The sequence below is a fragment of the Chiloscyllium plagiosum genome, chromosome 31 (genome assembly GCF_004010195.1).
Source record: "Chiloscyllium plagiosum isolate BGI_BamShark_2017 chromosome 31, ASM401019v2, whole genome shotgun sequence".
NCBI lineage: Eukaryota > Metazoa > Chordata > Chondrichthyes > Orectolobiformes > Hemiscylliidae > Chiloscyllium > Chiloscyllium plagiosum.
Genome location: NC_057740.1, coordinates 36,787,425 through 36,802,249, shown reverse-complemented (window position 1 = coordinate 36,802,249; position 14,825 = coordinate 36,787,425). Strand labels below are relative to the sequence as shown.

General features: G+C 40.4%; 1 protein-coding gene across 1 annotated transcript in view; it reads right to left on the bottom strand.

Moving 5' to 3' along the window:
- Positions 1-1,072: 1,072 nt before the first annotated feature.
- Positions 1,073-14,825, bottom strand: part of LOC122565421 (zinc transporter ZIP3-like) — an 18,729-nt gene continuing 4,976 nt past the window's right edge. The window contains exons 2-3 of the mRNA XM_043721374.1: positions 8,994-9,375; positions 1,073-4,514 (exon numbers count right to left, since the gene is read on the bottom strand). Of these exons, the coding sequence (XP_043577309.1) occupies positions 3,774-4,514; positions 8,994-9,200 (948 nt within the window). The 5' untranslated portion in view covers positions 9,201-9,375 and the 3' untranslated portion in view covers positions 1,073-3,773. The remainder of the gene's footprint in view (positions 4,515-8,993; positions 9,376-14,825) is intronic.

The window sequence follows — 14,825 nt, the reverse complement described above, 5'->3', positions numbered from 1 at the left end:
TTGCACTTAAACCACTATCCCCACCAACCTCACCTTTAATATGGGAAATATTGGCCATAGATAGAACTTTCTTAATGCCTTTCTTTAATCAATGGGGGCAGAGATGCAGTTTTAAGACCAAAAAAACTTGGAAGAACATAGCTTGATTAGGTCTGCTGAACTTAATGGCAGAACCAGACTAGCAGTTTTTGTTTCTATTCCCAGCTGCAATAAGGAATGGGATGATCTGAAATCAGAAGAGCCTGGAGTTGCTGGTTTTCTTGATGCATGGCCCAAGTTAACTTTAAAATGGCGTACAGCTGCAAAAAGAAATATGCTGTTGAAACTCTTTATCTTGCATTCAATAGGACAGAATTGCAAGAATGCAACATATTAAAGGGAACAATAATTTATCCTTGAGAAATAGGTGCCAATTGGTTGGCAAGAGGACTCTGATTGGTGGAGGTGTAGCCAAATATGAGGTACATAATTTCAGTATCATATTTAAGTTGTCAACCGGTCACCTGAAGTTGGCTAGTTGCCCGTTTCCTTCCCATACCCCTCAATAGGAAGTTGGGGGTATGGGGTGCTAGTGCTTCAAATATTTTACATGTTAGCATTCCATCCAACCTTAGCTGCCAGTTTTTGGAGGTTAAATGATCCAGTAAAAAAGGCAAAATTACTCTATACCCAGTGCACTGGTGGCACAGCCATTCCTTTATTATTGCTACAACGCTGCATTTAAACATCGCTGGACCTTGATGCCCAGATAGAATCTTCAACCCACATTGGGATACAAATTTCAAAACAAAGCAGACTGATGGTTGCACAAAGGCAGAGTTGATACTAAACAGGTGTCAACACCTATAAAGTTAAAAAAAAATCAACACCAGGTTATAGTCCAACAGGTGTACTTAGAAGCACTAGCTTTCGGAGCGCTGCTCCTTCATCAGGTGACAATCACCTGATGAAGGAGCAGCACTCCGAAAGCTAGTGCTTCCAAATACACCTCTTAGATTATAACTAGGTGTTGTGTGATTTTTAACTTTGTACACCTCAGTCCACTGGCGTCTCCAAATCATGAACATTGTGTGATTTTTAACTTTGTACACCTCCCAACACTGGCGTCTCCAAATCATGAACACCTACAAAGAAAGCACATCTCAGTTCAAGGATAATTTATAGCAACACAGGCCTGAACAACAGCATAGCCTATTAGATAAATACCACTTTTTTAAAAAAAACAGCTCTATTAAGAGTTACCATAGACAAATAATCATAATTCAACTTTAGGCATGAAAATGCTGTTAAACCAATATTAAAAGAAAAAGATACATATATGAAATCTATCAAAAACAAATAAGTTTCCCAGATGATAACACAAAGAAATCTTGCATTGACACACATTATTAGGTCTCAAAATCCTGAAGTGCTTCATATGTTTGATAGTCTTGCAATTTAAAGTCAGTCTTGTAAGTATATTTGAATATTGTTTGAATGAAAGGTTAACATTTCTCCAGCAGCTTAAAATTTATTTGATGCAAAGCATTATTAATGAAGCAACTTGCTGCTCCACACTTTTACCTCTTCCTACCACATTCCACTTAAAAGGAGACTGGGGTTCCCATCATTTTAAAAGATGTTCTACAAAAAAAACACTTGAGCAAAATACATTATATATTTACAGTAATATAATTCCTCACACCATCTGTATCAAACAGCATTGTATTTACTTTATGCAATACTCAGAAGCTTGGAAGTGATATACATTTATCTTCCTTTCTATCGCTCATGAAGATTAGCCCACCATCACATACTGTCTACACTCTCAGAAGGAAGTTCTCAAGTGAGGTACAAGTTGGCATGGCTAGTGACTCTGGCTGGGGTCCAGTCGCAACGCCTTCAGGCGAGATAGAGGAGGAAGTGAAATTCAGCAAGGTGAGAGTTTCTTGGGCTCACTATGTAGGAAATGGAGCCATTGCTAAATCATTAACCAAGATGTCTAAGGAATTCGCAGACAACAAAACTCACCAAATGACGAGTTATTTAGACAATAGCTTTTAGCCCAAGAGGACAATTATCCTTCACATACCTTCTACCAATCCCATCTACAGGAAACTGTTCTTCCTGAGCTTTTTGAATTCCTGGCAGCCGTGACATGACTATTTCCTGCTCAACTCCTTTTGTTTATAGAAAGAAAAGTCATCAGGAATTATCAAGTAAGAAAAGAGTCACAAGCAACAATTTATTTTGCTGGCTGTTGATACATGCTTTGCAAAGACACTGGGAATCTCTAGTACTTCACCCCGAAAAGACTGCTTTGCATATGTTCTGACACGGTTCATCAGACTATCCTTTGCTGGTGCTGGAGACATCACAGTTCAACAGAATTTGATTCTGACCTCAAGGGGACAGTGGTTTCTTTAACGTCACCAGCAAGATTTTCTTATCAGATTTAAGCGGACTGTTCTCCGTCTCCAGTGCTGTGGCAACAAATTTGATTACAGTCCCTTAACTAGGGGAGATTAATTAATGCAATGTAGATAAATAGTTCAACTGTACCATTATCAAGCAGAACTGAATTTGATGTTAAGCAAGGTTTGTTCACTACATCACATTTAACAGCAGTGTATTAATCCAGGGCTGGAGTGCATTATTTCATTTAAATTCAGTACATCCTTTCATTCAGCTTTTCTTAGTGAAGTAATTAACACTGGCTGCTTAAATGAGCAAGTGTTCAATTAGGATAAAAGTAGGAGGTTCTGCTCTCATTGCATGCACTCAATCCAACCTAACCTTTTACCAACCTAATACCAAGGCACAATTTTGCAGTCACCAAATCGGTACCTCATCTTTTTTATGCTCAAAGCTTATCGTGTATCAGCAGGCTACAAATTGCAGGAAATTCACATTCCAATCAAATTCTGTCCTTGCATGACTTCCAAAAAAAGACATGCTTTCCAATAGGCGTGGGGATCAGTAGTTGGAAAGGAGACGAATTCTCCACTCCTTAGTTCAGGCCCCTTGTTAGTTCTTTACCATCAGCCTGACTGACATCTGTGAGCTTAACACAAGTTTGAACTAAATGATGCAACCCTCTTGCTGTGGAATAGATCACAATAAGGAAAATAAATAATCCCTGTCCATTTTCACTTTTGAGACTGGCACCCCCTTTGGTATTAAGGAAATATACATTAACACATTCGACTGTAAAACCATATTCTATCAAAAACACAAACTTGAAGAAATTTGTTAAATGCTTACAAATAAATTTTATGCAGTCTGGAAAGAATTCAGCGCACAAACATTAAAATCCCTGACAATAATTTAAACATCATACAGCAGACATATACACATGTAAACATATTCAGCAATGTTGACACTAGGATCTCAATAAAACTTTATGGACTTGTGAACTGAATTATTGTAACAGGCAGATACTCCCTTGTATTACATGAAGTTGACGGTCTGATGAAAATAATTTCAGATGAATTAAGCATGCCACAGAGATACACCGGCATATTATTATAGTGAAAGCTTTAAGTTAGTATTTTTAAAAAAAAACCTTTTTGCTTACTGTCACTTAATAAACTAAGTAATCCAGTACCAACCCTGTACAAATATACTTGCAGCAATCATAAAACCAATTAGAGGTTTATGACAACACTGGATATAGTACCCACAGATGTAATGATAGATTAGAAAATAACAAAACTGTGATCAGAGATGCTAATCAAACTATCTGAGATGGTCACGTGCCTTAGTTGTAGTGCAAGCTGAACCAAGGCAAAATGTTACCACTTTAGAAAGACAAACCCAGCCAGTAGTGTGTAACCCAGGATCAGAGAAAGTACTTTCAGAAGGCGATCATGTTTGTCTTCAAATTCTTTCACCAGAATTTCAAAGAAAGTGACAAACAGAAACGTACCAGCTGCAAAACCCTGCAGCACGACTGATGCGATGTGACTGCTGAGACTGTCAGCACTCTGAATACCCATCCCGATGCCTATCCCAGCTGGTATCATCACGCTGACCATTAGTGCTAACTTCAGTGCATCTTTCATCAGCATGCCTCCTTTCGCCATGCTCACTCCCAGTGCCACAGCAGCCAGTGTCTCGTGGACTGCTACTCCAATGAACAAATTGATAATCTTTCCTCCTTTCTCCTGCAAGCCCAGGGCCAAACCCTCGAACACAGAGTGGGCAGACAGGGCAAACACGAGGCTGAACAAGCGCAATGGGCTGGAACGTGGCAGGTCAGACAAGTTGAGAGAATGGCTATGAGAGTGATAGCTGTGGCTGTACAGGTTGCTTTGACCTCGTCCTGGTGAAATGAAGGGGCTCTCATACTCAGAATCGCTGCCCCCTTCTGACCCAGCATTGAATGTTTCCAAGTCGATGAAGGATGTTCGCTCCTTTCGAAATGTCAGAATCAATTGCTCAACAAATAGCGTCAGAAAAAACCCCACCATCATCGTTGTCTCACCCAGTGGGTAGTCACTTGATATGTTTCCACTTTTAAGAACCTCTTGAACCTGCAACAGGAATTTAACAATCTATAGAACAATGTTTGAAACTGAGCAAAGAATGATTAACAAGATTGGTGACATTTGTTCCTTAAGAAATCCTGAAATGTCTGCTAGTTAATTTCACACCTGACATTAATGCTTACAATAAGTTTTTTAGGAAAAATATCCAGCTGGAATGCATTAATTTCTGTTCAAAAACAGGGAATCAAGATTCCCCTAGTGAGCTTGTTGGTAAATTCAGATCATAGTTTAACCAGACAGTTTCAGGTTTGACACCAATCTTTGGGGCCAGCTAGTGACAATAAAGTTGATATGCTTACTGTCTGTGTCCCTTGACATGGAAGAAGGGAATTAAAAGTTAATCAGTGTTCATGGTTCTGTATAGTAATTTGAGTTCCCCAGTTGACAATTACAATACACAGGGGAAGGTGGGAGGGAGGAAGTAGGGGGACACTGTCAGAGTATCTGGCGACAGCTATCACTCTCTGGGCAAACACAGCAACAACAGCCACTGTACATATGATATTGGACAGCAGCTAGGACAAGTTAACTATAACTCAACAAGAATCAGCTCATTCAGGCCTAAAGTAGGTCAGGTTGAGGAATTCTGTCAGACAGTTTGTGAGCCCACCTATGGTTCTATGTTAGATAACCTCCCAGTCAGATCCTTTCTACGCAACTGGAGTCTCACCCACTCCACACTTTGCTCTGGAAGTGGTGAAGAGACTGTTACCCCACCTGTTGGCATCTGCCTTTGCAAAGGAGGTCAGGATAGTGAGTTTTAATTGACGCTCTGTTACGGAGAACTCTGTGCTCTACAGGCTGTGCTCAGGGATGCAAACAGAGCCAAACATTAACTTCACCTGGAGCACCATTAACTCACCAAAAGATAGAATTTGGTCTGCCTAAAACTTCATCGTCCATTGCATGGAACTTTCTTTAACCAAGTGTTAAAGGCTGGCATCTGTCATGGTGTAGGATTACATGCTGTGACACATACTAAAACTTGGGACAGCTAAGGCACAATGGGGAATGGTCATTCCTAGGATCTCTCAGCCACCAAGAGGCTGGACTCTGTAGTACACCTCAGGCTGTGTGCCTTACAAGGAATGCATGCTGTTAACCAAGAATATTGAAAATGTATTGAGGCACATCAAAGTGGAACATGATACGTTAAGGAAAATGTTACTTTTATCACTCTTTCTGTAATCTTCAAATTGCCCTCAAATCGTATATTTGATACAGAATAATTTTGTAAACAATTGCTGAAATGGAACTTGCTGTAATGGGTCATGTTCAGTTTTCTTGCAAGTTCTGGACAGTCAAATGTTTTGTAACTTTTTAAACAAACTTTATGAACAGAAAATATTTTTGAAAAGGAAAAAATAGATGTGGGGAATACTGAATAATTTGGACTGCACTGATTTCTGTGCTTAGTGTCAATTCTTTTCGTATCCTGTGAAAGGAAGGATGACTAAGTGAGGGCATTCAACAACAGATCTCAAAGGTTTTGTTAGTTTTTCAAGGCAAGTCACTTCATGCCCCTTTGCATAATAGTGTGGTATCAATGATGCTGGTGTTTTCCTCCAGCTTTCTGGAGCTGGAGCTTTGTGGCAACTGCCTAAAGTGATGCAATGTACATTTATAGAAGATGAAGTCAATACAAGGTCTGCACTCCCTCAGAGTTGCATTGTCTATTTTATTCCAAAGGAAATAACTAAACACATGAATTTCTGCAACCTCTTTCATGATTACTGAAATCCCTAAAGCATTTCATAGCTAATGAAGTGCTCTTTGATGAGTAGCAACTTTCTCTCAGTGCTGTGTGTTCATATGAACGATCCAATGTCATCCATGGACAAAACTGTACCATTAAATTACCACATGTATGGACATGCAGAAGAAATTGAATGGACCACCTACTTACGCATCAGGAAGAAAAACTTCGAGGAAACAATGATACGCTATTATTATAATGTGAGACAAGAAGGAATATATTTCTGTACAGCAAACTCTCACAAATAGCCATATGATAATAAAGTAGAAAAAATAATATTTTCATTTAAATACAATCATGCACAACTACAGGACAATTTTGAATGCTTTACAGCCAATGAAGTGCTTTGTTTGAGGAGCTGTCACTATTATAATGTAGGGTCAGATCATTAATATCTGTGATGTTGATTGAAAGATAAAAAGTGGACCACTGTATATAACTTCATGCCATCTAGAAAATATCTTGATCTCTTCTTTCTCAGTAAAAGTATGCATAACCTACACGAGCTTACATTGAACTCCATTTGCCACAGATTTGCCCTTTCATCTAGTCTCGATCCCCTTGTAATTTTATGCTGTCATCTACACTGTCTACAATGCCACCTAATTTGTCCTCAGCAAATCTGGATACATGTCTTTCTCTGCCATTATCCAAATGGTTAGAAAATAATGTGAACAACTGAGGCCCTTACACATCCTTGCGGGCCACCAGTGGTCACATCCTGTGAGTTTTAGTACCTAACCAATGTCCCAACTGTCTGTTGCCTGTTAGTCAACAAATTTCCTAGCCACGTCAGTAATTTGCCCTCAATTCAGTGAGTGTCTACCTTAGTTATCAGTCTCTTTTGTGAGACTTTATCAAAAGCTTCTGCAAGTTCAAATAAGAGGTCAGAGTGAGAACAGCACTGGATGGGATATTTGTGAAGATGTTGAGGGATGTTGGGAGGAGGAGCCTGTAAAGGTACTGGCTATAATCTTCCAAACTTCCTTAAAAGAAATGATGGTGTTCCAGAACTCAAAAACAGCAATCTTTGCACCAAATGCAAAAACAAGGATTCATCCAACAACTGCAGGCCACTCAGTTTCAGCTCTGGGGTAGGAAATCTTTTAGAAATGGCAATCAAGACAAAATTAAAAGTCATTTGCAAAAGCATAGATTAAGAATGGCAAGTACAGATTCATTAAAATTAAAAACATGTTTAATTAATTTGTGAATTTTTAAGTGAAATAACGGGCAGGTTTGATGAGGATAATGTGAGAGGTGGATGTGAATGTTGATGGGCAGCGTATGGATTTCAACAAGGCATCTGATAAAATGTCACATAATAGGTTTGCCAGCAAAGTTGAAGACCATGGGATAAAAGAGACAGTGGATGCTTAGATGCAAAGTTTGCTGAGTGATAGGAAGCAGACAGGTGGCGAATGGTTGTTTTTTTGACCTGGAGAGTGGTATGTGGTGGAGTTCCCGCGAGGTAGGTACTAGGTCCACTGCCTTTCAAATGACTTAGAATTTTCAAGTATAGGAGACAGTGAGGACTGCAGATGCTGGGCTCTGATGCAGGGTTATACATTTGAAATGTCTACTCTCTTTCTTCTTAGAATTAAGTGTAGACATGGCAAATTAAATTTAATGCAGAAAAGGGCAAGGTTTGGATGGAAGATCAAAGCTGAAAATATAAAATAAAAAGAATGCAACTCTAAAGAGAGTGCAGGAACAAAGGAACCTGTCAGTGTATATGCACAAATTGTTGAAGGCAGCAGGTGATAAATGGCATCACCACAGGAACTGACATCACCACAGGAAATGACATCATCTACCCAAGGAAACCTAAACACTAATAGAAAGCGGATCATGAACACCAGTGCTTCACCAGAGGCTCACTGATGAAACGTCTGAAAATGAACCTTCCAGCTCAGCGTGTAAACTTACATCCAGCAGCAGGGCACATTAAGAAAATGATTAGGAAGGCATTAAGGATCCTGAACTTTATAAATTAAGGAATTCTCGAGCCCAAAAACTTTCCAAAACACTAGGTTGACTCCAATGGAGTGTTGTGCCAATTCAGGAAACCATTCTATAGGCAGGTTATGAAAGCTTTAAAGGCAGTATACTACAAGTTCAAAATAAGCATTCCATAGATGCGGGATAGATTGGAGAAGTTATGGCTGTTCTCATTAGAGACAAGAGGTTGAGTAGATTTGAAAGAGGTGTTCAAAAATCATTTGGGGGTATGGACAGGATAAACAGGGAGAAACCATTCCCACTTGAAGAAAGGTGAAGAAATTGAAGTGAACAACAAAACCAAAATACAATGGCAACAACAGGATTTTTTTTGAAACATAGCAAGTGCTTGTAAACTGCAGTGAGGTAGAGAACTGGATAACTAGCTGAAGAAAAAAAGATATGCAGTGGTACAATTGCAGGAGAGTGGGACTAGTCAGGCTGCTCTTTCATCGAGTGAGCACAGACACGAAGGGCTGAATGGTCTGCTTCTGTACCATAACCATGCAACGATTCTAAACAAAGCAATCCACCTATTCCTTATCTATATTCAAAAGGGAATTTCACATCACCAAACTTATTCAAAGAAAAACACCAAACATTTGACAACAAAAAGAGTTCTGTTTCACTGATCAACCCCCATCTATCTCCTACCCCTCCAGATTACTCTTGCCATCAAAGACAATTAACAGGCAGACAGTCCTCACCTTTTCCCTTACAACTGGCAACAGAGCATTGAAGCAGGTTGCCAGAAACACTCCACCACCAAACGAACTGCAAAGTGACAGCACTTTCTTGGACTTGTGTGACTTTTCATAGTCAATTTGGATCATTCGAACAGGCAATAGTGAGCCCAACATCATTAGGATGAAAACCCCAGCCATGCAGAAGACCTTTATCACCAGAATATTCATCTTCAAATCCAAGTTACGTTGTATCTGCGTTCAGGAGATGGATTGAAGACACAGATGAAGGTGCTTGAATTCAATTTACAGTTGACTTCTGTTCTTGCTCATCTTTCCATTCCAAAGAGAGGTCTCACTTAACCAACTTTCGAATGATTTGTGAATGACTCCAAATTCATTGTAACTGAAGAGGAAGAAAAACAAAATTAATTGTTTTTTCACTTCAATTTTTAAACTTATGCTGCAAAAGTAACAAAAATTTTTGTTTTAACACATCAGTTAATGACTTATGGTGGGAACGAGGAAGAGTGTGGCACAATGGGATGACACAACTGATTTTGAATAATACCGCATGTTGCCAAATCTTTTTATCTTGCAAAACTCAAGACAAACACAAGAATGCCAAAATTTCAAACAATAATGACAATTTATAGAACAAAGGAAAGCATCCAGATTGGTTGGCAAATTGACACTCACTGGCTGAAGTATTGCCTTGGAGTAAGCAGAGAACTGTAGGCTACCCAAGTTCACAGGTAATTCAAAATAAAAAGGCACATGCTTGATCAAAACAGGATTGAGTGTCCAAATGTGTGTTGCTTCAAGCATAGTATCATATAGAAGAGGTTCTTCTTTTGCCAAAAATATGCTATTAGCAAACTAGTCCCATTTTCACACTAGGCTGGTAGCCTTGAATGTTATGATACTTTAAATGAATCACAGAATCCCGACAGCGTGAAAACAGGCTATTTGGCCCAACAAATCCACACCAACCCTCCAAACAATAACCCATCCAGATCCATTCCCCTACCCTATTACACTATATTTACTCCTGACTAATGCACCTGACCTACACATCCTTGAACATTATGGGCAGTTTTAGCATAGCAAATTCACCTTCTCTTGGAATGTGGGAGGAAACCAGAGGACCTGGAGGAAACCCACGCAGACACGGGGAGAATGTGCAAACTCCACACAGTCGCCCAAGGTTGGAATCAAACCTGGGTCCCTAATGCGTGAGGCAGCAGTGCTAACCAATGAGGCACTGGTCATTCAAATACTTTTTAGAAGGTTGTGAGGTTTCGCATCTCAACTACCCTTCCAGGTAATGCAATCCAGACCTCATCACCTTCTGGGTAAAAAAGCCTTTGCCCTAAAACCCCCAAAACTTCTTGCCTTTCACTTTAAAATTATGCCAAGTTATTGCCCCTTCGACTAAGGGGAACAGCTGCTTTCTTCTATTCACCCAGTCCATGCATCTCAATGTTATGCACCTCTATCAAGACCCCCTCAACCTTCTCTGCTCCAAAGAAAACAACCCAAGTTTATCCACCCTCTCGTCATAGCTGAAATTCTCCTTCCCAGGCAACATCCTGGGTCATCCTGCTGTGCATCCCCTCCAGTGCAATCACATCCTTCCTGTAGTGTGGTGACTATAATTGCACACAGTATTCCAGCTGTGGCCTAAAATAAACTCTGTACAGCTCCAACATGACGTCCCTACTCTTATAATTTAAGCCATGACAGAAAGAGGCAAGTATCACATATGCCTTCTTAGCTATCCTATTAACCTGTCCAACCTACTGGTGGACAAGCATCCCAAGATCCCTCTGTTCCTCTGAGCATTCTACTGTCTTTCCATTCAGCAAAACTAAAGAGCTGATCATCAACTTCAGGAAGAAAGTAGTATGACATGCCCCATCTGCACCAATGCAGTGGAGGTGGAGAGGTTTGAGTGTGTCAAGTTCCTGGAAGTGATGATAACGAACAACCTGCCCTGGACCACCCATGTAGATGCATCCGTCAAGAAAGTACGCCTCTTCTTCCTTAGGAGGCTAAGGACAGTCAGTCCATAAGGACCCTCACCAACGTTTACAGATGCAGCATAGAAAGCATTCTCTCTGGATGCATCATGGCTTCGTATGGAGACTGCTGTCCCCAGGACCATAAGAAACAACAGGAAGTTGTGTACACAGCCCTGATATCATTCAAGCCAATCTCCCATCTATACTTCTCGCTGCCACAGAAAAGCAGCCAACAATATCAAAGATCCCTCCCACTCCAGTTATAATCTCTTCCAACCTCGCCTGTCAGGCAGACGATACAAAAGCTGAAACAGTCTTACCAACAGGTTTAAGAACAGCTTCTTCCCCACTGTTATTAGACTGCTGAATCGGCCTCTCAAATTGTAAACCAATGTTGATCTTGATTTTGTACATCTCCTGTGGACCCATAACCTTGCATGCCTCACTCTGTTCAATCACTCTATGATCTGTATGTCTTTGTATGTTATGTATCGTGTGCAAAACAAAACTTTCCACTGTACTTCGGTACCGATAACAATAAATAAATTAAAATCACTGAGCACTCTCTTGTCTAGTTCCTTCTTCTAAAGGGCATCATCTCATACTTATCAAGGTTAAATTCCACCTGCTACTGCTCTGTACATCTGACCAATTCACCTACACCCCCCATAACCTAACACCTTCCGCCTCACTGTTAATTACTCTGTCACCTTTGTGTCATCCACAAATCTATCATCTCCCCCTCACATTCTCATCTACATTAGTTATGAATATCACAAACAATAAGGGATCCCTGTGGTATGCCACTGCACACAATGCTCCAATCACACAAACAGCCTCCTATAACCACCTTTTGTCTCCGGTCACTGAGCTAATTTTGGCAAACTGGATCCAAAAATCAAGAATGTGTAAACGAGCTGCATTAAAAGCTTAGCTGATTATTGTAAGCTAGTTGCTAGTGTGGCCATTACTACACTTACAGGCAAGACCAAAAGAAAGATCAACATTATTTTCCATCTTATAACGGACTTGAGAAGAAACTGGTGAGCTGACCCATTGACAACTGAGTAGCTGGTGAGGGCATTAAATAACGCTGATCTGGACACACATTTTGGCCAGGTTGGGTAAGGAGGACAAATTTCCTTCCCTCGATGAACACTGATAAATATTTTTTTAAAACACAATAATAATAGTTTCATGCTCACTAATATGCACTTTTTAAAAAATTAATTAAAATTAAATTCCTCAGCTGCTACAGAATAAGTTGAACCTGTGACATTAGATTGTTTTTCCAGGTCTCGAGATGAGTATAATAAAAACAAAGTGAAGGAAACAAAAACTTAACAGATCTGGTAGCATCTGTGGCAAGCAATACAGAGTTAATGATTCAAATTCAACATAACTCTTCTTTGAAACTATGGTACAATAACTGCTTGTAATGTTCACACAGTCGATGCAAACCTTCCATCAACATTACAATGTGATTTATTCACACCTTAAGTATTCCTTTAATGAGGAAAATCTTTTTTTTTGCAAATAAAGCAATTGCAGGGATCTCTATGATAGTTAGGTTAGCCCAGTGCATTGCTCAGTGCAGAATTTAGAAAGATCCTAATTTTGATGCCTGGACTTAACACTAAGAGCTAAGGAACAAACTGCCGGGGTTGAGTTGCTAATTGGTGTCATGGACCTTTTTTAGATATTGAGTATATATGTATATTATATGAGGGCTCGCGGTGCATTGACAGTGTCCCAATCTCTGGGCCAGAAGGTCAAGCTTTAGCTCCTACTTTCTGTGGAAGTGTGCCACAGGTTGATTAAAAATTATTAAAAGCACATTAATGGTAAGGTCCTGGGTACTGTTGCTGAACAAAGAGACCTTGGAGTGCAGGTTCATAGCTCCTTGAAAGTGAAGATGACATTTGGTATGCTTTCCTTTATTGGTCAGAGTACTGAATACAGGAGTTGGGAGGTCATGTTGCGGCTGTGCAAGACATTGGTTCGGCCATTTTTGGAATATTGCATGCAAATCTGATCTCCATCCTATCAGAAGGATGTTGTGAAACTTGAAAGGGTTCAGAAAAGATTTACAAAGATGTTGCCATGGTTGGAGGATTTGAGCTATAGGGAGAGGCTGAATAGGCTGGGGCTGTTTTCCTGGAGTGTCGAAGGCTGAGGGTGATCTCATAGAGGTTTGTAAAATGATGAGGGACACGGATAGGATAAATAGACAAAGTCTTTTCCCTGGGGTGGGGGATTCCAGAATTAGAGAGCATAGGTTTAGGGTGAGAGGGGAAAGATATAAAAGAGACCCAAGGGGCAACTTTTTCCTGCAGAGGGTAGTACGTGTATGGAATGAGCTGCCAGAGGAAGTGGTGAGGCCTGGTATGATTGCAACATTTAAAAGGCATGTGGATGGGTATATGAATAGGAAGGGTTTGGAGGGATATGGGCCAGGTGCTGGCAGGTGGAACTAGATTGAGTTGGGATATCTGGTCAGCATGGACTTTTTGGACCAAAGGGTCTGTATCCATGCTGTACATCTCTACGATTCTATTATGGTCCGCTCACAGTTACACAATATTTGCTGTCTACATTCACATACTAAACACAACCACTGAAGGTTAAACAATAGGCATGGGTTGAAATCACATTATGTGTCACCACAAATGTAAGTGAGGCAAGGGGGCAGGGTGGGGAATATTTTTAAAAATAGCAATGGCAATGAAAACAGATTGTTATAACACTTCATGGGGTTCAAGGAAGGATAACTCAACCAGAAATGTTAACTGATTTTTCTCCACAGATACTGCCAGATCTGCTGAGCTTTTCCAGCAATTTCTATTTTTATTTCTGATTTACAGCATCCGCAGTTCTTTTGCTTTTAAAAAAAATCTATAACACATCGGAAACAACTGCCATTTCCCTAAAATGCACTTTCATAACTTCAGGAAGCCCTCTTTCCCCTGCTTATTAATATGTCAACACCCCTTACACTATAAGGCACAGGAGCATTTAGCATTATAGAGTCTGTTCTGCCATTCATGAGAATACAGTTCCACTTTTCTGTCTTTTCTCCAATTCCTTTACTGAATAAAAATATTTATGTCAGTCTTAGAAATATTCAATAAACCAGCCTCAATGGCCCTCTGCAGTGAAGAATTCCACAGATTCACTACTTTCTGAAAGATCATGGCTAATTCAGCACATTCAGCAATTGACTGAGCATATTGCAGCGCTGACGAAAGAACTCGAAGACCTTAGGCTCATCCGAGAAAACGAGATCTTTCTGGACAAGACCTTCAGCGATGTTATTACACCAATCATGCCAGAAGAGAGCAGAAGAGAGCAAATGATGAGGAAGTCAGAGAGGAGACAGGTGCAAGAGACCCCGGGAGAAGTACCTGTCAGGAACAAGTTGAAGCTTTTGGAAGCAGAGACTGATGACACGAGGTGAATTGGAAGTGGGGGTGAAGAAAAGTGCCTTGAGGTTTTAGTAAGGTGCAATTGCATGGAAATGAGGTCACCTCCACTTCAGAGCAGGATTCAGGTCAGCATTTAAGGCTGGTGGTAATAGGGGACTCCATCGTGAGAGGAACTGACCGGGGCTTTTGTGGCAGCAGACGGGATTTAAGGATGGTGTGTTGCTTTCCTGGTGCTAGAGTGAAAGACATCGCGGACAGAGTGCAGGAAATCCTCAAGGATGAGGGTGAAGAGCCAGAGGTGGTGGTACATGTCAGCACAAATGATGTCGGGAAGAAGAGGAGGAACATACTACAGCGAGACTTCGGAGAACTAGGAAGAAGGCTGAAAAGCAGAACGTCCAAGGTGG